At 39.9% G+C, this 23156-nt stretch overlaps 1 protein-coding gene across 2 annotated transcripts in view; it reads right to left on the bottom strand.

The window, feature by feature from the left end:
- Positions 1 to 1266: 1266 nt before the first annotated feature.
- tsnax (translin-associated factor X) overlaps positions 1267 to 23156 on the bottom strand; it is a 66827-nt gene continuing 44937 nt past the window's right edge. For both annotated transcript variants that reach the window (XM_043680115.2, XM_043680108.2), the window contains 2 exons: positions 16642 to 16769; positions 1267 to 2770 (listed from right to left, as the gene is read on the bottom strand). In XM_043680115.2, the coding sequence (XP_043536050.2) occupies positions 2384 to 2770; positions 16642 to 16769 (515 nt within the window). In that variant the 3' untranslated portion in view covers positions 1267 to 2383. The remainder of the gene's footprint in view (positions 2771 to 16641; positions 16770 to 23156) is intronic.

Here is a 23156-nt window from a genome sequence, read left to right on the forward strand (position 1 = left end):
TAAATACATTAAGGACAAAAGGGTAACTAGGGACAGAAAGATCAGCAAGGCAGCCTATGTGTGGAACCTCAGGAGATGGGGGAAAGAGACTAAATGAGTATTTTGCATCAGCGTTTACTGCAGAGAACGACACAGAAGGTACAGAATGTAGGTCAAATAGAATGGTGACATCTTGAAAAATGTCCATGTTACAGAGGGGGAAGTGCTGGATATCTTAGAACTCATAAAGGTGGATAAATCCCCAAGACCCGATCAAGTGTACCCTAGAACTCTGTGGGAAGCTAGTGAAGTTATTGCTGGACCTCTTGCTGAGATATTTGCATCATCAATAACCGCAGATGAGGTGCAGGAAAACTGGAGGTTGGCTAACGTGGTGCCACTATTTAAAAAAGATGGTAAGGAAAAGCCAGGGAACCATAGACCGATTAACCTGATATCAGTGGCAGGCAGGTTTGGAGGGAATCCTGAGGGACAGGATTTACATATATTTGGAAAGGCAAGGACTGATTAGAGATAGTCAACATGACTTTGTGCATGGGAAATCAACTTGACTGAGTTTTTTGAAGAAGTAACAAAGAGGATTGATGAGGGCAGAGCAATGGATGTGAACTATGTGGACTTCAGTAAGGTGTTCGACAAAGTTCCCCATGGCAGACTGGTTAGCAAGGTTAGATCTCATGGAATACAGGGAGAACTAGTCATTTGGGTACAGAACTGGTTCAAAGGTAGAAGACAGAGGGTGGTGGTGGTGGAGGGTTTCCTTTCAGATTGGAGGCCTGTGACCAGTGGAGTGCCACAAGGATTGGTGCTGGGTCCACTGCTTTTCACCATTTATGTAAATGATTTGGATGTGAATATTGGAGGTATAGTTAGTAAGTTTGCAGATTACTCCAAAATCGGAGGTGTAATGGACAGCGAAGGTTACCTCAGAGTACAACGGGATCTTGATCAGATTGACCAATGGGCTGAGGAGTGGCAGATAAGTTTAATTTGGATAAATGTGAGGTGCTGCGTTTTGGAAAGGCAAATCCATGCAGGACTTATACACATGTCATGTTGCGGCTGTACAGGACATTGGTAAGGCCACTTTTGGAATATTGCGTGCAATTCTAGACTCCTTCCTATTGGAAGGATGTTGTGACACTTGAAAGGGTTCAGAGCTATAAGGAGAGGCTGAATAAGTTGGGGCTGTTTTCTCAGACTTTGCAATATTATGTAAATTAGTCTGATCTGCTTTTGATTTAAATCGTTGGTACGAAATCACTATTTTCTGATTTTTCATTATTTTTCAACTGTTTTATTATGGTTAAGCAAGTACACAAAATGGAACAGCAATTTTTGCAACAATATTCTTAATTATTATGCACTTATATTAAAGACTTAATAGAACTTCAATACAGACCTCATATTCAAAGATGCAAATCAAGCCAACATATGAAAACACAGAAGCAAAATACTGCAAATGTTTACATTTGAAATAAAAACAAAAAAAAACTTTGAACCTACTGAGCAGGTCAAGCTGCATCTATGGAGCCTGAGACATAATTGATGTCTCAGGCCATTGTAACAGTAACATACCTAAAACCTGAATGCTGTTTCTCCTTCTCCATAGGTACTGCCAACCTGATTATTGCCAACATTTTCTGTTTTCATAATGCATACAATTGTAATTTCCTCTTTAAGGTGGCTTATTCAATTTACTGGTCTAAAGAATGTAGTTGCATCACCCACAGAATCCAAATAAACTGATTATAATTCCTAATTTAAATTTTAAGAATTAATGTAAGAGTTGCAGTTTCTTTATTGTATCTACTGAAACATAATTGAATTAGTTCTGAGAGACAAAAAGTAGAACTTTCAGCAAAAATGCACTTTCATAGGAAGGCGGACATTTCTATTTATAAACTGACCGCAAACCCTATAAAACAAAGGTCATATGGGGGGAAGAAAAGAGAAACCCATCTGATAGCCAATCACAAATTAGCATCATCAACTTGAAAACAAAATTAGGTCATAATTGAGACTTTATAGATCTTCCTATAAAGGAGCAGTAGTAGCATTATCAGATTCTCATATTATTGAATGTATTTTTTTAAACTGAAAAGGTTTTTACTCATTTTGAACAGAAGCAGTATTTTGGAGAGTAGGTTAAAATCCTAGTTAAAAATTCAACTATATTTTTGTCAAAGCAACCTCCAGAAAATAAATTCTGTAATGTAATACACACGTTACAGTTGAACACTTGCAAAAATGTGAAAGCATCTAATATTGGATCATTTGGTTGCACAATCTGCAACTGAACAAAACAATTATACAAATGTATCTCATACAAAGCTAACAAATAGCTTTTATTATAATCTCTTTCTCCCCGATATATGACAAGTTATACACCTTCCTCATGTTCGCTCATGGATGTTTTTGAGCTAAGCACATCAGCAAGCATGTGTTTTGGAATTTCGGAGCCTCTCACAGTCAATGTGTAACAAGCATCTTCCACCTTTCCCAGACTTTGTTTCAATGTGTAAAGCTTCTTGGAAATTTCATAAGGTCCAGTATTACCAATGTAAGTAAATCCATCATAGATAGCACGTAGAAATTGGCTCACCTCAAAAGGTGTTTCAATATCCCCATTGCCTACGCTGGTGATACACATGCGCATCAATTCACCAGTCAAATCTGCGATCCCCAACAGGTAGTCTGTGGGGGTCACCTGCAGGCAAAGGGATTTTTCTTCTTGTTTCTCATCCAGTGAATCAGACAAGGCCGAGTTCTGCATAATGAAAAGCATTAACAGGATTGGAAAATACGCATTAAATTAAGTACTACCAATTGCCAAAAGCGAGAATTTTAAGTAATTAATAACCAGAAAAAAGTTGGTTATAAAATATTAAATAAAATCTTGACAGTACTTGTTCCGTTTGATTATTTGATTCTCGTACTAAAATACATTTTTGAGTATATCTAACAATAGGTAAACGTAATCCCACCATTCACTCGGTTTATAGAGGTGTCACATCCAATGTGTGGTGCCTATTGATTTGTTATTTATGAATGAAAAATGCAGTAACCATATCTGGATTCCCAGACAGGCCTGATATTTCTTGGTATTTTCATCTTGAATTGAAAATAAATGGGCCATTAGGAAATATCAGTACCAAAATTGGATATTGTTTATGTGCTTATCACCGTTGCCAAATTCTCTGCAAAACACTGACATGAGCAATTTTACAATTACATCTTACTATCACATTCTGATTTCTTGGCAACAGCATATTTTGATCTCATGGGATATATGATTAGCAAGACTACTGGCAACATCTCAATACCAAAATAATCAGAAGAAAATATATCATTGTTGTTCCTATTGGGGGAGGAAAAGTGGATTGATGACAAAAAAACCTTAGAACAATGCAAGAGATTTGAGCTGGACTTGTAAAAGGATTAATGAATATTATTCTCGAATAATACGATTTGATTTGTTGTAAAATTAAAATTCTGTAATCACTATATTGTACAGAATATCAGTGAAATAGCAAATGGCATAGAGGGGCAAAGGAACAACATTCAATGAAACAAGTTTTAAACTAAAATTTCTGTACACTCAAATTCTTATTCTAACTCCTCTGGAATCCAGCAATGACTTATCTTTGCAGCGTGTTCTATTTCCCATCATCTTTATGCCCTTGAATGACAGTGTGAAAAAATCAAAGCATTAGATTCCACATATATGCTGATGACACCCAATTCTCTTGACAACTTCAACTCTGCTTTGTCTTGTTACTTATCTAACATCATGTCCAAAAGTTCCTTGAAACTAAATATTGGGATGAACTTCTCTTTTAGTCAAATCATAATATGCATTTCCTGAGCCATGGGAAGAAGGGATTTGGATACAGAACTGGCTCAAAGGTAGAAGACAGAGGGTTGTTTTTCAGACTGGAGGTCTGTGACCAGTGGAGTGCCACAAGGATTGGTGCTGAGTCCTCTACATTTTGTCATTTACATAAATGATTTGGATGCAAGCATAAGAGGTACAGTTAGTAGATTTGCAGATGACACCAAAATTGGAGGTGTAGTGGACAGCAAAGAGGGTTACCTCAGATTACAACAGGATCTTGACCAGATGGGCCAATGGAGACTGACAGATGGAGTTTAATTCAGCTAAATGTGAGGTGCTGCATTTTGGGAAAGCAAATCTTAGCAGGACTTATACACTTAATGGTAAGGTCCTAGGGAGTGTTGCTGAACAAAGAGACCTTGGAGTGTAGGTTCATAGCTCCTTGAAAGTGGAGTCGCTGGTAGATAGGATAGTGAAGAAGGCATTTGGTATGCTTTCCTTTATTGGTCAGAGTATTGAGTACAGGAGTTGGGAGGTCATGTTGCGGCTGTACAGGACATTGGTTAGGCCACTGTTGGAATATTGCGTGCAATTCTGGTCTCCTTCCTATCGGAAAAATGTTGTGAAACTTGAAAGGGTTCAGAAAAGATTTACAAGGATGTTGCCAGGGTTGGAGAATCTGAGCTACAAGGAGAGGCTGAACAGGCTGGGGCTGTTTTCCCTGGAGCGTCGGAGGCTGAGGAGTGACCTTATAGAGGTTTACAAAATTATGAGGGGCATGGATAGGATAAATAGGCAAAGTCTTTTCCCTGGGGTCGGGGAGTCCAAAACTAGAGGGCATAGGTTTAGGGTGAGAGGGAAAAGATATAAAAGAGACCTAAGGGGCAACTTTTTCACGCGGAGGGTGATACGTATATGGAATGAGCTGCCAGAGGATGTGGTGGAAGCTGGTACAATTGCAACATTTAAGAGGCATTTGGATGGGTATATGAATAGGAAGGGTTTGGAGGGATATGGGCCGGGTGCTGGCAGGTGGGACTATATTGGGTTGGGATATCTGGTCGGCATGGACGGGTTGGACCGAAGGGTCTGTTTCCATGCTGTACATCTCTATGACTCTATGACTGTTAAGCTCTAAAGTAACAGGTCCTCCACAAACCAAGGGAAACAGAGCCTGTTGAACTTCAAAGTCAGCCACAGTAGGGCAAAGGAGGAATGGTCTGGCCAAGCTTGGGAGTGTCTAAGTTGACTAATGGACCTAGTTTTGGAAGTATTAGAGAGGACAAAAGATAGGGAAGGTGAATATTGACAGTGGACAAAGGAATGGTCGCCAACAATGGGCAAGAAAGAGATAAGGGCAGGGTTAAATTGTATGTATATAAATACACAGAGTATTGTAAATAAAACTGAAGAACCGGAAGCAGGAATTGCTCTAGGGGGATATGACACAATAGCATTGACAGAAAAGTGACACAAGCAGAACAGGATTGGATACCTGACATCCCAGGTTATGTCTTTTAATTAAAGCAGGGTGGGTAAGAAGGGAGAAGGTTTAGCAGTCTTAGTCAAAGATAGTATCATTACCCTTGAACAAGATGCAGTTCTCAAATCAATAGAATCTATATGGTTGGAGGTGTGAAACAGGAAGGGATCAGTAACTTTTTGGGATGTTTATTATAGCCCTCCAAATACAGGGGAGCAATTAGAAGTATGCAGATCAATTAGGGTTGTGATAGTTGGTGCTTTCAATGATCCCAGGTAGACTCGGGGAAAAGTAGGATGTGGGGCATGGAAGGGGAGAAATTCCTGCAAAGTGGAAAAGAATTTTCCAGAACTGTACATTTACAGTCCGACCAGGTAGGTATGTGCTGGATGTGGTCCTGGGAAATCAGGCAAGCTATGTAGAGAACATCAGAATGGAGCAGGTTGATTGGAAATGCTTTTTGTTGGTTAAAACAGTGGATGGAAAATGGGAGAATTTCAAAAGAGAGATGAGGGTGCAAGCTAGGTACTTAGCCATGAGAAATAAATATGGAGTATCCAATGCTCGAGTAGATGCGAAAAGAAAAAGGAGGCATAAGATGCATACCAGAATAATAATAGCAACAGAACTCAGGAAAAGTATCTCAAATGCAGGCTAAGGCTAGAATAAGGAAGGCTAAGTGGAAGCATGAGGAAAGAATGGCAGGTTCTATTAAAACAAACAACAATATTTTATTCCAACATAGTAATAGTAAAAGATTAGTTAAGGATTGAGTAGAGACCATAAGGAACAAGCAGGAGAAACTGCACACTGAAGCAAAACGTATGGCAGAGATACTAAATAATTATTTTGCTTCTATCATAGAGATACAAATAATGGCGACAATGGCCAAATTGAAAATGTGGGTGTGGAGCAATGGGCAGTATAGCAACAAAGAGATGCTAAAATAGGCTGGCAGCACTCCAGGTAGATAGGATGCAGGGAGAAATTGCGGACTGCAGATGCTGGAGATCAGAGTCGAGAGTGCATTGCTGGAAAGCACAGCAGGTCAGGCAGCATCCGAGGAGCAGGAGAATTAATGTTTTGGGCATAAGCCCTTCATCAGGATTCCTGACCTGCTGTGCTTTTCCAGCAACACTCTCTCGACCCAGATAGGATGCAAACAAGATTACTAACAGAAGTAAGAGAATAAATTGCAGAGTTGTTGACAGAAATTTTGCAGGCCTTGCCTAACACAGAATTTGTCCCTGCGGGGTGCTGGAGGATTGCAAGTGTGACATCATTGTTTAAGATAGAAAGGATAACCCAATAAACTGTGGACTGTCAGCTTGACATCAATAGTGGGCAAACTGATGGAGGCCATAATATGGGGTAAGGTAAACATAAGTTTAGAGGAAAAACAAGTTAATACTAAACTGTCAACATTGACAGGTCATATCTGACAAATTTGATTTGAGTTCTTTGACAAGGTGACACAAGCAATGGATGAGTGTGGTGCTGTGGATGTTGCATATTTGCACTTTCAGAAAGCATTTAATATGCTGCCACATGGCAGGTTGGTTAGCAAATTAGAACTATTTAGAATTGATGGGTGCTTGTCAGCATGGATTAGAAGTTGGTTAAAAGATAGGAAACATCGGCAAGTATACATTGTTGAGTCGGATTTTAATTAGCTGGGATCTGTGAGAACAAAAGAAATCAAAAATACTCGAAAAAATCAATTTGAACTGACAATAATCAGCCTTTACTGATAATACTGCAACAATTTTGGCTAAAACTAGAGGGAGGGAAAGATACACATTGTTCTCAATTTCTGTTCCAACTTTCGTGCCTTTACAAAGGAAAGCATATCATTTATATACTTTAAAATATGCTCAGAAGTGAGAGATTATGATGAAATGTTTACCATCCATAACACTGAACTTTGCCTTATTGGTTTTTCAAAACATCAATCATTCATCTCATTCCATAACTTTGTTTCTGAGTACAGATGTTTTATTTAGGCTAAAATCTGCAGTTCAAAATATACAGGGAGCCATTAAGAAGATTACTGAAATTTTGTCAAAGTTGCAGAATTTGTTTACATTCAGCCTGTGTCATGAATGCTGTTTCTGACCTTTTGCCACAGTCTTTTTAACTTACTGATCTATAACCCAGGAGTATGGCCAATATTCCCATTAGGCATTGTTAAATGTTTCCCACAATATCGCAATATGGACATTTCTCAGATTGGAGACAAATTGAAAGTCATGGATCATTGTTGGGACCCTTGTTTTTTCTGGTTTATGTAAACAACTTGGAGATGGGTGTTGAGGGCAAAATCTCTAATTTGCATACTTTGCTCATCTAGGTAGAAAAGTGAATTTGTGCAGATAATGCTGATCGACTTCAGAGGGACATTGACAGGCTGGCCATCTGGGCAGACACCTGGCAGATACATTTTAATGTAGAGAAATGTGAGGTAATGCATTTTGGTAGAAGAAACATGCAGAGATAATACAGGCTTAATGGAACAACGTTGATGGGAGTACAACAGCAGAAGGACCTCAGGGTTCACTTGCATAATTCTCTGATAGTGACCAAACTATTTGAAACAGTTTCTGGATTAGAGTGGTGCTGGAAAAGCACAGCAGTTCAGGCAGTATCTGAGGAGCAGGAAAATCGACATTTCGGGCAAAAGCCCTTCATCAGGAATACAATTTGAAACAGTTGTTAAGAAGGCTTAGAAGATCCTTGGGTTTATAAATACAGACATGGAGTATAAAAGAAAGGAAGTGATGCTACACTTCTACAAAACATTGGTCAGACCACATTTGGAGTATTGTGTTCAGTTCTGGGCATTTTATCTTTTTTAATATATTTTTATTGAAAAATAGATTTTTAAAAATATTATCACAAATACAAAACAATACAATTTGAAACAATACACAGAAAGAACACAAAAATGTTTTAAAAACCCAACCCACCCTCATGTACAAATGTATAAATATATATAGAAAAATATATAATTAAAAAACCAACTAACTAGTTAACTAAATAAATAATAACCAACAACAAATTAATAAATAGTAATAACTCAACTCAACCAAACAAAACACTCATACGTTCGCAGTTCCTCCTCCCTGGATGTTGGACTCGTAAAGCACAATCGTTATGGTTATATAAAAGCCCTTATTAGTGTAGCAGATAAATCTGTGTCCAGGTATTCCAAAAAGGGTTGCCATGTCTTATAGAAATTCTCAGTTTTTGTGGTGAATGGCAGAGCTCATACTTGTGAGAAAATCCAAGGGGATATGCTCCATAATAATCTTCCACCAACCCGACAGGCCCAGGGGATTTTCGGATGCCCAATCTAGCAAGATATTCTTTCTTGTGCAGAAAGTAGGGATGTTGAAAAGTTTTTTCTTATGTGCATCTATAGGGAACATATTGGGCAGGCCAAGAAGAGGAGAGATCGGCCCTCCTTCAGCCTTACACCCAAATTCCCCTCCATTGCACCCGCCACAGCGCTCCAGTATGTTTGAAGCCTATCACAGGATCAGAGACAATGGGTAAGAGTGTCCGTACCAACCTTGCACTTGGGTCATGTTGAAGATAATCCTGGCTTAAATTTTTACAAATGATCTGGAGCCAAGTGGACCCTGGGGAGAATCTTCAACTGGGTCCAATTGCAAATTGATATCTTTCTTGCGTTTTCCCAAATATCTTCCCATGCCTTTGAGGAGATCTCAACACCTAGCTCTCTCTCCCACACCCTGCAGAGTCTACTAAACTCAACTGAGGGGGCAACCCCAATTGTTGATATAAAGTGCTGACAGAAAGTGTACTCTTTAGCACTGAGCACCTTCCTCTCTATGTTGGATTTGTAGGGATCAGTCAAAAGTGTAGTTTTTTTTTAATAAAATCCCTAACTTAAAAAAAAATGAAAGAGGTCCCTGTTAGATAGCTCATATTTCCGTGCTAACTGATCAAAGGACATCATTGTGTCTCCTTCAAATAAATCCCCCATGCAAGACACACCTCCAGCTGCCCAATGTTTGAAGTCTGAATCTATCATCCCGGGTTGAAAATCCAGCATACCCACTATAGGTGTAAGAGAAGGTGTTTTGCCAATATTGCCTCCCCTCTGACAACTGCCCTCCATGCTTTAACAGTATTGATAATTATTGGGTTATGGCAATATTTCTTACTATCCTCATTTTGTCCAAAAACAGCAAGCTAATAGGGGAACACCCTGCCTGGGTGGTATTGATATCTAACCATATTGAAAGAGGATCTGGACACCTCATTTAAGGAAGGATGTTAATGAAGGATTTTAGATACAAGGAAAGTTAGAGAAAATGGCCTTATTCTCCGTGGAAGAGAGAAGATTAAGAGGTGACCTTGCTGAGGTGTTCAAAATTATGAACAATTTTAACAGTGTAAGGGATATTCTGTTTCTATGTATATCAATAACTAGGCGTCACAATTTCAAGACTGTTAGCAAGAGAGCTAGGGGTGAAACGAGGATAAACTTCTTTACTCAGACTTGTTAGGATTTGAAATGCGCTGCTTGGAAAAGTAGTGGAGGTGGATTCCATACGAGGTTTCAAAAGGAAGCTGGATATATATAGAAAATAGGAGTAGCCATTCCACCTGTCAAGTCTGCTCTGCCATTCAACATTATCATAGCTATTTCCGCTTTCTTCCAATACCCTTTGATCCCTTTAGTCCTAAAAGCTATATCTAACTCATCTTGAAAATATTCAATATTTTGGCCTCCACCACTTTCAATGGCAGAGTGCTCTGGGTGAAGAACTTTCTCCTCATCTCAGTCTCAGCATCTGAAAATGCACTCTTTATCCCAACTGTCTTCCAGTAATGAGCCAATGTTCTTTCCATGCCAATACAATATCCTAACACCATGGGCTCACATCTTTCTAAAAAGCCTTATGTGTATTACTGAATGCCTTCTGAAAATCCAAGTATGTTACATCTACTGGTTCCCCTTTTGGATTAAAAAAATGGTTTGTTATCTCCCCAAAAAATTCTAATAAATTTGTCAAGCATAATTTCCCTTTAGTGAAGCCATATTAAATTGATTATATTATGCATTTGTAAATGATCTGCTATTATATTCTTTATAATTGACTCTTAACATTTTTACAATGACAGATGTTAAGCTTATGAGCCAATAGTTGCCTGTTTATTGTCTCGTTCCCATTTTGAATAAGGGTATAGCACATTGGCAGTTTTGGATTTTCAGAATCTAAGGATTCTTGGAAGATTGCTACCAGCATAACAACTATCACTTGTAGCTACTTCCATTAATATCCCAAGACATATCCCATCAGGTCCAGATGATTTATTGAACATTAGTCCCATTAGTTTTCCAAATACTTTTTCTAGTGATAGCTATGGTATTTATTTCATCCCTACGTTTTGCCCCTGGATTTAGTATTTTTGGAAAGTAAAGTATTTATTTAATTCCTCTGTCATTTCCTGTTTCTCTATTATTATTTCCCCAGTCTCATTCTCTACGGAGCCCATGTTCATTTTTGCATCTCTAGGGGTTATTTTGCTCCGAGATCATCTATTAAAACTGCCTCATTACATAGTGAATTTTAAGAAGATTTGTAGCTCAGGTTGAGGTTCTGGATGTAGCTTTGCTTGCTGAGCTGGAAGGTTCTTTCCAGACGTTTCGTCACCCTACTAGGTAACATCTTCTGTGAGCCTCAGGTGAAGCACTGCTGATAAGTACCGGAAATGACTTCACCACAGGAAATGACATCATCAACCCAAACATATAAATAAAAAGCAGGACTTATCAGCAGTGCTTCGCCTGAGGCCCACTGAAGATGTTACCTAATAGCGTGATGAAACGTCTTGAAATGAACCTTCTGGCTCAGCAAGCAAACCTACATCCAGTGCCTCATTACATATTGCCAGACCTGAAATAGCCTGGTACTGCCTTGGCTGGCTCCATGACATTGTTCTAGGGAACTGTCCTGCATACATTTTATAAATTCGCCCTCATGGCAACCTCTGCCAATCTGACTTTCCCAATCTACAAGAAGAGTAAAGACTCCATCATTAATGTTCTGCCTTATTACTTGCCCTCATTATCTCCTGGTTTATCTCTGCCTACAGTACTGTGACTGTTAAAGGACCAATAGACTACTCACAAAGGTCTTCTTCCCCTTGTCTTTTCTTACTTAGGAAGATCTATACCTTCCGATCCAAGGTCATTTGTTGCTATTCTGTCCCATACTAACAAAGCTATACTGGCAACCTTTCCTTCCTACCTGTCCTTTCAAAATGTCACATAAGTGTTATGGCTATAAGGAGAAAGTGAGGTCTGCAGATGCTGGAGATCAAAGTTGAAACTTTATTGCTGGAACAGCACAGCAGGTCAGGCAGCATCCAGGGAACAGGAGATTCGACGTTTCGGGCACAGGCCCTTCTTCAGGAATGGCTATAAGACCAACATTTGTGCCTTTAATTTGTTTTCCTTTGATTTGATCCAAATACTATGTTTAATAAAGAGCCAATAATTTTGGCTTTTTGCTATTGTTTCTCCCATTTGATTTAGTTTGGCTTGATTTATTGTGGTCACCTGTACCTATGTACAGTGAAAAGCTTTGTTTGCGAGCAGTACAGGCAAATCATAGCAAGCAAGGACATATAGATCATAGGATGCTGAGACAGAGTGAGGCATACAAGGTTACACTGCACAGGAGGTGTGCAAAGCAAGATCAACCTTAACAAGACCAACATTATTTCAAGTTAGAGAGTCCAGTCATTAGTCTAATAATGGCAGGTCAGAAGCTGTTTATGAACCCATTAATGCATGTGTTCAAGCTTCTATATATTCTGCTTGACAGAAGAGGTTGGAAGTGATTATAACCGGGGTGGTGTAATGGACTAGGCCAGACCACTCAAACATTCTTGAGCAGGCAACCCAGAACATAACTTTGCAATTTGTTTTGGTAAGTGTACAGTGAGAATTACCCAGAGCAAGTTGGCTAGGTTGACTACTACGTTTTAAAACAGACAGAAATTTATTTAAAAAATAACACAATAAAACACAAAGAACAGAATAAAGAACCCCTACAGAACTTGGTCTATCCAAACTAAACTTAATTATGCTGTTCCGAATATACAATACAATCCCAATAAGCAAACTCCATTAAAACACAATAAAGAAAATGGAACAGGTGCTTACAGGTTGAAGTTAGAAGGGCAGAAGGAGAGAGAATTTCCACACAACTCACTGTTGAACTCCTAACTAGTTCTGAACTGAACTGTTAGACCTATCCACTCCCCTTGCATTCTACAGGTCACTTCTAAAACATAACTACTTTGGCCTGAAGTCTCATCTGTGTACATATAAACAAAAAGGCCTCTCAATACTCTTAAATCTCTGTACCAAATTAGTCATCTCGGAACCAGGAATGGTTTATGACCCCTCTGAAAAAAACCCAAGGACACAGTATTCTTGAGAAAAGGAACAGCTTGTAGAAAAAAGGAACCAGCTTTGTGACAGTGGGAAGGGGCTTTGATGATGTTAGCAAACTTTCCACAGCAGCGGGAAGTGTTAATGGAGTCCATGGATAGGAGGTTGTCTTCCGTGATAGTCTGGGTCATGCGCACAATCTTCTGTAGTTTCTGATGGTCCTGGGCAGTGCAGTTGCCATACCAGGCCATAATGGGATCCACAAGGGATGAACTCGGATTTCACCAGTTTCCTCATTTCCCCTCCCCCCAGCCTGTCTCAATCAAATCCATCAAATTCAGCACCGCCTTCCTAACCTGCAATCTTCTTCCCGACCTCTCCGCCCCCACCCCAGTCTGACCTATCACCCTCACCTTGACCTCTTTCCACCTATCACATTTCCGACACCCCTCCCCCAAGTCCCTCCTCCCTATCTTTTATCTTAGCCTGCTGGACCAACTTTCCTCATTCCTGAAGAAGGGCTAATGCCCGAAACGTCGATTCTCCTGTTCCCTAGATGCTGCCTGACCTGCTGCGCTTTTCCAGCAACACATTTCCATCTCTGATCTCCAGCATCTGCAGACCTCACTTTCTCCCTAGGCCATAATGCACAAGGATGGTATGCTTTCTATGGCGCACCTGTAAATGTTGGTGAGGATCCTTATGGGCATGCCGAATTTCTTAAGCTGCCTGTGGAAGAAAAGGTGTTGTGCCTTACTGACTATCGCATCCACGTGCGAAGTCCAGGACAGGTTTTTGGTTGTCGTAACTCTTAGGAACTTGACACTCTCAAACCCCACTTGTGTCGATGTAGATGGGCACATGTTCTCCTTTCTTTCTGAATTCAATGATCAATTCTTTTGTTTTGCCGACATTGAGAGAGAGTTTGTTATCATTGCACCACGACACCAAACCCTTTATCTCCTTTCTGTATTCTGACTGATCGTTGTTTGATATCCAACCTATCAAGGTGGTGTCGTCAGCAAACTTGATGGCATTCATGTGGAATTTGGCAACACAGTCGTGAGTTTACAGGGAGTACAGTAGGGGGCTGAGAACGCAGGGGGGCTCCAGTGTTGAGGGTTATCTTGGAGGAAATGCTATTATCTATCTTCACTGATTGTGATCTATGGGTCAGGAAGCTGAGGATCCAGTTGCAGAGTGCGGAGCCAAGACCTAGATCTTGGAGTTTTGAGATCAGTCTAGAGGGGAGTATGGCATTGAAGGTGAAGCTGTAGTTGATGAGTAGGCTGGGAGGCTCGAAGTGAAGTGGGTCATAACCAGGGGGGTGTAGGTTTGCTCACTGAGCTGTAACATCATCGTTTATTACTTGGTTAGGTAACATCATCAGTGGCGACCTCCAAGTGAAGCGAAGCTGTTGTCTCCTGCTTTCTATTTATATCTTTTTCCTGGATGGGGTTCCTGGGGCTTGTGGTGATGTCATTTCCTGTTCATTTTCTGAGGGGTTGATAGATGGCATCTAGATCTATGCATTTGTTTATGGCGTTGTGGCGTTGGAGTGCCAGGCATCCAGGAATTCTCTGGCATGTCTTTGCTTAGCCTGTCCCAGGATAGATATGTTGTCCCAGTCGAAATGGTGGTTTTTTTCATCCGTGTGTAGGGCTACGAGGGAGAGAGGGTCGTGTCTTTTTGTGGCTAGCTGGTGTTCGTGTATCCTGGTGGCTAACCTTCTTCCTATTTGTCCTACGTAGTGTTTGTGGCAGTCCTTGCATGGTCATAACCAGTCTGTTGAAGCACTTCATGATTATGGAGGTCAGAGCCACTGGGCAGTAGTCATTAAGGCACATTGCATGCACATTCTTTGGTACTGGGATGATGTGGTCTTCTTGAAGCATGTGCGGACTTTGACTTATGGAAGGGAGAGATTGAAGATGTCAGTGAATATCTCTGCCAGGATCTAAGTGCAAGGCTGGGGACTCTGTCCTGGCCCGTCACTTTCCTTGAGTTGACTTTCAGAAAGAATGATCTGACATCTGTAGCAGTGATGGAGGAAACAGGTGTGTCCGGATTTGTCGGGGCAGTAGACATTGTGCTACTGGCATTCTGCTCAAACCGAGCAAAGAAAGCATTTGAGAGCATCAGGGAAGGATGTGTTTTTGTCCACTATCTTGCTCTATGTTATATTCAATTTTGTTGTTTAGACCTTGCCACAGGTGGCAGTTATCCATATAGTTGGTTTGGGCCTCTTAGTCCTGTACTACCTCTTGGCATCTCTGATGGCTTTGCGGAGGTCACATCTGGATTTTCTGTATAGGTCTGGGTCGTCCGACTTGAATGTTGCATGCCTTGTCTTCAGTAGACAGTGGATTTCCCAGTTCATCCAGGTTTCTGTTTGGGGAACAGCCAGATTGACTTTATTGGCACACAGTCCTCGAGCATTTGCTAATGGCATCCGTGACAGTGGTGACGTACTCCTACGCTGAGTACATGAATATGGCCCAGTCCACCAACTACAAGCAGTCCCAGAGATGCTCTTCCACTGCCTTGAACTAGCATTGTATTACTTTCTGTGAACGATACTGTGACTGGGAGAAGGAACACAGCATTGTGATCTTGTTCTCTGAAGTGTGGATGGGGAATGGTGCAATAGTGGTTGTGTAGCAGTGGTCAAGATGTTTAGTCCTACAGTGGGGCAAGAAATGTGTTGGTGATATTTAGGCAGCATCCTCTTGAATTTGGCCTGGTTGAAGTCACCAGCCATTATGAATAAGGCCTTAGGGAATTTCATTTGTGGCAGTATAACTTTTATCCAGGGCATTCTTTACATCTGCCTGAGGTAATAATGTAGACTGCTGTCATGGTGGCAGAAGTGAATATGCATGCACAGCAGATAGGAGGGGTAGCATTTTACTGCAAGGTATTCTAGACGGGGGGGTGGCATGTCTGAGCACGAAGCATACACCTTCACCCTTTGCCTTACCCAAGGATGCCATGTGGTCCATACAATGTATGGAGAATCCCTCAGCTTGCAAGGTAGAGTCAGATATGGCAGAAGTGAAAGAGAGCACACACCAGTCTCTCAGTTTTCTCCATGCTTCTTATTGGTTTGTTTCCTCAATTGTATACTGTATCTCTTCCTGGACCAATTCAGGTATCATTACCCAAGTAGTCGCCCTGTAATGCAGCCACATTACTTCACTTTGTAAACCTATGTATCCCCTCTCCAGATCCTCCTGCCAAATAAAGACTTCCTTACCCATTGTTCACATGGGCATTAACTTGCTTTTCATCCCTCTCCTCATTGTGAGGTATTACCAGCTCCAAATTCCTAAAACATATTTCTATATTCCATTACTACAGATGCACTGCAGAAATTCACCAAAAATCCTTCGACAGCACCTTCCAAACCCACTTCCATCTAAAAGGACAAGGGCAGCACATACATTGGTATACCATCACCTGCAAGTTCCCCTCCAAGCTACTCACCATCCTACTTGGAAATATATCGCCATTCCTTTTCTGTTACTAGGACAAACTTCTGGAACCCCTTCCCTAACAACATTGCGGATCAACCCACAGCACGTGGACTGTAGTGGTTCAAGAATGCAGCTCAACACCACCTTCTCAAGGGCAACTTGGGAAGGGCAGTAAATGCTGGCTTAGTCAGTGATGCCCATGTCCCACAAGTGAATAAAAGAAATTCATTTCATTGGAACTTAAACTTCTTTGAAAGTTTGGAAAACCAATGACCACAAAATTATGATGTCCTGTGTAAATCACTAGACAAAGATTAGTAAGTCAAGCCACTTACTTGCAAATGAGCCAGTTTCTACAATATAGATGAATATTCTTATGATAGTTTCAAACTTAGAAAATAAATCTCACCTCAACATTGTCTGCTTCCACTTTCGTTGGAGTAAAGACTAAATGCCTATTAATTGTTTCAAGGCTAATGAGGCTTCTGGTCCGAATGAAATGTTGGAACGAAACAGCTTCTACATATTCCTGTAATCCTGCAGTTCAAAGCAAAGAATATTGAAATCCAGACACTGAGCATCTGACATTTTTCAGAAAGGAAATGCATTATTGTAAAATACTTCATCTAAAACCAAACCAAGTCTGAAAAGTAGAATGTTATAAAATACCATTGTTTCATTGTGAATCATGCAATGAGTAAAATCTTGATTCTTGATTTCAAGAATATCAGGAAAATGCAAGGCTGAGTATAATATCAGATCAGCCATGTTCTTATCGAATGGCACCCGAACAGGCTCAAAGGGCCAAGCGTCCTACTTTTGTTCCTTGACTGTATGTTCATACTTTAAAAAAAAACTCCAATTCCTGTTCATTGGTATAAACTCTCAAGCTTCAAAATAAAATTCACAATTCAATTTTCCTTGGCTTGGAAGTGGCCTAAAATTAAGGGGGACCATCTCAGAATAAGGTCAGGCTATTCAGGACTGAATGGAGGAATTTCTTCACTCAGATAATGGTGATCATTGGAATTCTCTACTCCAGAGGCCTTTGAAGGCTCAATCACTGACTATCTGAAAGGGAGCGACAAATTTGTACATGTTAAAAACATTGAGTGATACAGGGATGGTGCAGGAAATGATTTTGAAATAGAAAGTCAACCATGATCTCATTGATTGTCAGAGCAGTCCCATACGGCTGAATGGTCTTAACTCCTGTTCTTATTTATGTTCTTAAAGAACAAATTTAAAAACAACTCTGAATGAGTGTTCACAATCAAAGCATTGCTTATAGTGCTCTGGGATTGCATTCTCAAATTTCATTTGTTTTTCTGTAAAAACAGAAGCCCAATGGCCAGATGTGTGACATGCAGGTGTAATCGAACAGGAACTGGTCACAAAATAATCTACTGCAATACCTAATATTCTAATGGTTCTATTACAATAAAAAATATCAAGTACAAAAAAACAGAAATTTAGTAACAATGCATTTACAAACACTTCAGTCTGTGTGGAAATGATTTCCAGTAAGTAGTATTAGTTCATTTGAATCAAGTTTAAAGTTTATTTCTGGATTTGGAAAAAGGGCAGTAAGATGACTCTTGATGGCCTTGCCAGCATTTTGAGGTGTTCTGTAATTTTCAGATTAAAAAACAGCATATCTATATGTGATAGGGAGGCAGGAACCAGGAAGCTACAGGCCAGTTCCATCATTCCATCCATCCATCCCTTACGTGCTCCCAGCAGTGTGTCTGGCAAGAATATGCAAATATTGGGAATTGAGCTAAATGTAGAATTTAAGCATATAAGTCTTAATCTTTTGCATTCTTAAAAATCTAAAGGTAAAGGAAAGGTAGACATTTAAGGGTTGTATTTTGTTTCTTTCCGGCCTAAGGAAAGTTTAAATAAGCTCACCTAGTGCTGTAGCTACTTAATCTAATTAAGTAAACTGGTTAGATTTGGGAGAAAGTTAGGACTGCAGATGCTGGAAATCAGAGTCAAAAAGTGTGGTGCTGAAAAAGCACAGCAGGTCAGGCAGCATCCGAACAGCAGAAGAGTTGATGATTCGGGCATAAGCCCTTCATTCCTGAATGAAGGGCTTATGCCCGAAACGTTATCTCTCCTGGTTAGATCTGGTTTTTGTAACAGGGCAGGTCCTTATACTATAAAAGCTAGGCCTAAGTACTTCCAGCACAGAATGCAACTGGCAAGAGTATGCAAACACTCAGAGTGAGGGGGGCATTGCTGTGTCTTGTTCCGGCAATCTTTGCATGGGGTTGCTTTGTCGAGGTGCTTCTGGTTAGATCAAAGATATTTGAACAGATACATGGATAGGAAAGGTTTTGAGGGATATAAGCCAAATGCTAGCAAATGGGACTTCTTCAGTTTAGGAAACCTGGTTGGCATGGAGGAGTAGTTGGACCGAAGAGTCTGTTTCCATGCTGTATAACTTTATAACGCTAAACAAAATGCCTCAGGTCTATTGCTAAGGAGGTTATAGCCAGCACATTTAGAAAATCTCAATGCAGAGTCAACAAAGTTTTATGAAGAAAGGGAAATTTATTGACAGTTCTTTGTGGAAGCAATACAAATAAAGAGGAAGCTATGGATATGATGTTCTTGGATTACATTTGAGATCCATCAAGGTTGCTTAATAAAATAACAACTCATGGTGTTGGGGTTAACATTCCCACAGACAGAGGAATGCTTAGCAAACAAGAAACAGAATAAATATAAATAATGATAATTTTAAAGTTGACAAGATCAAATGAAAGAAATGCTACTCAGATCAGTGCTGGGTTCTCAGCTATTTATAATTTATAACAATGACTTGAATAAAAGGGCTGACTGTATAGTTGCTAAATTTGCTGATGACATAGGTAGGAAAATAAATTGTGAAGAAAACACAAGGGGTTGGCAAAGGGACATAGATGAAGGGAGTGAGTAATAAGTTGCAAATGGGATTATAATATGGGAAAACAGAACTTGTTGCACTTTTGACAGGGAGCATAAAAAAGCTGCATATTATTTAAATGGAGATAGATTACAGAACTCTGAGTCAGAGAGAGTTGGATGTCTTGTTACATGCTTCATAAAAAGCTAGTAATAGCAAGTGATTAGGAAGGGAAAAGGACCATTTTATTTCAAATGAAATATAAAAGTAGAGAAGTTTTGCTACAGTTGTGTAGGGCATTTGAGACCACATTTAGATTACTGTGTACAATTTTAGTTGCCTTATTTAAGAAATGACATGATTGCATTTAAAGCTGTTCAGAGAAGATTTGCTTGACAGATTTGCAAGATGAGGAGGTTATCTTATGAGGAAAGGCCATACATGCCAGGCCTGTATCCAATGGAGATAAGAATGAGAGGGGACCTTATTAAACCATACAAAGATCCCGAGGGAACCTTACGGAATACGTGCTGAAAGCAATGTCTCTGTAATCTGTGGGTTATGCAGAGGGTCCAAGCAAGCTAATCAGCCTGTAGACACAAACAACTTCTCATTCTGAGAGTCACTGATGTGCAGAGATCTCAGAGCTCCAGCAACAATGGGAAAAATTAAAGGTAACATAGGCTGAAAGAATGTTTCCCCTTGTGGGAGAGATATGAATTGGGGCACAGAATTTAGAAAGCGTTCTCTCATTTAAGACAGAGGCAAGGGAAATTTATTTTCTGAAGGTTGTTACTGTGGAATTCTCTTCACCAGAGAATAGTGGAGGCACAGTTTCTTAATACTTTTAAGGCAGTACATAGATAAATGCCTAATAAGGGACTCAATGGGTACCAGTGATGGCAAGAAAGTGGAGTTGAAGCTACATTGAAGCCACAAACTGAAGCCAGATGAGCCACGATCGTACACAAGGTCTCTCTCAAACGCTTGCACATACACTCCCACACTCACAGACTTTACACTCACATACACACCCTCTCACAGACTTATACCCCTTTACACTCACACACAAATACAGACACCCTCTCACAGGCACTCTTAATCCCCCCTCCACATACACCCACACCCACTCACATGCACGCACACACATATAAGTTTGTGGGGTGAATTTATACTTGCAGAATTACATTTTATTTTGTTCAAAAACTGCATGAATCCATATAAGATTCTGTAAATCCGTTCTTTAGATTAGAATCAGTCTGAACATTGTGGCACAGAGAGTCTCACACAGGGCACCTCACACCTTCAATGCATTATCTGGGCCGACATGACACCAATTGTTAAAGTTCACTTGAGAATGTAACTTTAAAAAAATTCTGCGATTTACATATGTAAGAACTGAAACCAACATGTTCATTCTAAAAGATGAGAGACTTAACAAACAATCCAGGTCTTTTTCAATATATAATTTCAATTACATCACATTGTAAACTTCTGCTATAAATTCCATGTCTTATGATCTGATACTCCACAACCACCTGATGAAGGAGCAGCGATCAAAAAGCTAGTGCTTGCAAACAAACCCGTTGGGCTATAACCTGGTGTTGTGTGATTTTTAACTCTGTACACCCCAGTCCATCACTGCCATCTCCAAATCTTGATAGTTTAGATTAAGTGGATCGGAATGGTAGAACAATGGTATGTCTGCCTGCCAGACTTGAAAGAGCAGTCAGTCTCACAGGGGTGGAGGCAGGGGACAGAGGACATGATTACAGAGAATGTAACAAGTAAAGCTAAAAGAAGACATGGAAGAATGTAACAAGTAAAGCTAGAAGGGGAAGAAATAGGAGTTAATTAACAATCTGAAGGTGTTGAACTCAATATTAAGTCCAGAAGGCTGTAAAGTGCCTCGTTTGAAGATGAGATGTTGTTCCTTCAGTTTGCGCTGTGATTCACTGAATCATTGCAGCATGCTGAGAGCAGACAAGTGGGCATGCAAACAGGACACTATATTAAAATGACCGGCTATGGGAAGGTCTGGGTTATGCTGCGTGCCGACTGGAGATATTCTGCAAAGCAGTCACCCAGTCTGCGTTTGCTTTCTCCAATGTAGAGTAGGCCATATTGCCTGCTGTGATCACCAGCATTTGTTGTTTCCAATAAAGATTCCAGCATCTACAGTAATTTGCTCCTACTTCATGTAACTGGAACTAATTACAAAACTACAAAGAACATAGATTTTTCGAACAGGCATCAAAGGAGAAATGCACTCAAAAAAATAAAATGTGCAAGGTGTTTTGAGAAAAACTGGAAAAAACTACAGTATTTTGCACAAAATTAATGTGTGTAGGACATTTTTTAAAATCAAATCATTTTTTAATTTATGCGATGTCAAAATCTGAGGTCTATAGTCACATTTGCCAAGCCATCGTGTTTAAAATAAACTATCATTTATTTTTAGTGTTAGATTTTTTTTCAACTTTGATTTTTTTTTGTAATTGTGTATTTAATAAAATTATTTGTTTTTTGGCAAATTATTCTGTACTCCTTCAGTTATAGCCTTTAACCCTTTCACCCACCTGCTGTTCTGGACATTTGATCATTGTTTTTTTATCTTAGTCCTGTTACTGCATTGTGAACCCTGGATATTTATCCACTTCAAGTTGAACTTATCCAAAATCCATGTTACAATTCACACCAAGTCCCTTTCATCCACTAACTACATTCATTTGTCATCAGTTTTCATATTTCTAAGTGGCCTCAACTCTCCCTATCTCTAACCTTCCTAGCTCAATAACTCTAATAACTCTCTACTACTCCAATTCTTCACAGTTTCAATCCCCAATTTTAATTGTTCCACTGCCGTTGGTTCTGCCTTCATTTGCCTAGCACCTAAGCTCTAAAATTCCATTCCTAAGCTTCCCTGTCTTGTTACCTCTCCCTTCATAGAAAATGCTCCTTTAAACTGTACATACTGGGCCGAAGGGCCTGTTTCCATACTGTAAGGAATCTAATCTAATATCTGTCTTGAACTTCTGTTTTGTGTGGTTCTTCATTGCATTTTGTTTGATATGGTAATGTTAAAGGCACTATAAGATGGAAGCTGTTATACCAGCCTTGTTCTACACCATGAGCCTTGGCCTTTCACTCTATCCTATCTTGTGAGCCTTGTCCATGTAACCCAGTCCTCACCTTAGCCTTGTGCTTTAACCTAATCCTGTAGTGCACTCTCCAGCTTGGCCTTTTATGCTGATCTTGTCCTACACCGAACACCTTGTCTTTTACCCTCTTCCTGTCCTAATCTAAAAGTCTTCACACTTACTATAACCTTGGCTTTCCCTAAGAACTTTATTCAGTTAGCCGAAGCTGTCCTGCACTGTGAGCCAGGCCCTCTGTCCTTGTCCTACTGTGAACCTGAGCCCCTGATTATAGGCTTGTCCTTCTTTCCCTTTTGCCCTAAACTGCAAACCTTAGAATGTTACCTGAGTCCTGTCCATGCAAAGAGAATGGCTGTTTAATTTGTTCCAAGGTTTCTCTTTTACATGTATTATATTTTAGTCAGTTACACTTCAGGTCTTCGAAGAAAAATCTTATTTGCTCACACAAGAGATTTGCGAATAGAGTTCTCTATCCCTCCTTCACTACCAACTATATGACACATTTGGAGCAATACATTTACATTGGGGGTGGATTTGACAGAGAGTAAAATGCTCCCCAAATTAAGAGTCTTTCAAATCTCAAGAAACAAGGCTACCAGATCTCAGAGCAACAGGACTCTCCACTAATTAAAGCAGAGAGACTCCTGTAAATGGTGTTACAGCAGACAGGGAGACGGTACCCAAGAATCTTCATGACAGCAATAAATATCAAACAACTGCCTTATTAATAAATATAACAATGAAAGGAGGAAAATTTTGAAATTAAATTAATTCCACTGAGCTTTATCTCCCATTTTAAGCATGTTTAGCAGTTTAGAATATTTTTAAACAAGCTATCCACATATAGGTAGCATTACAAGACAAACTCTGAAAAAA

Source organism: Chiloscyllium plagiosum, unplaced genomic scaffold (assembly GCF_037043375.1).
Source record: "Chiloscyllium plagiosum isolate Xiang-an unplaced genomic scaffold, Cpla_swu_hap1 HiC_scaffold_3, whole genome shotgun sequence".
Classification (NCBI taxonomy): Eukaryota; Metazoa; Chordata; class Chondrichthyes; order Orectolobiformes; family Hemiscylliidae; genus Chiloscyllium; species Chiloscyllium plagiosum.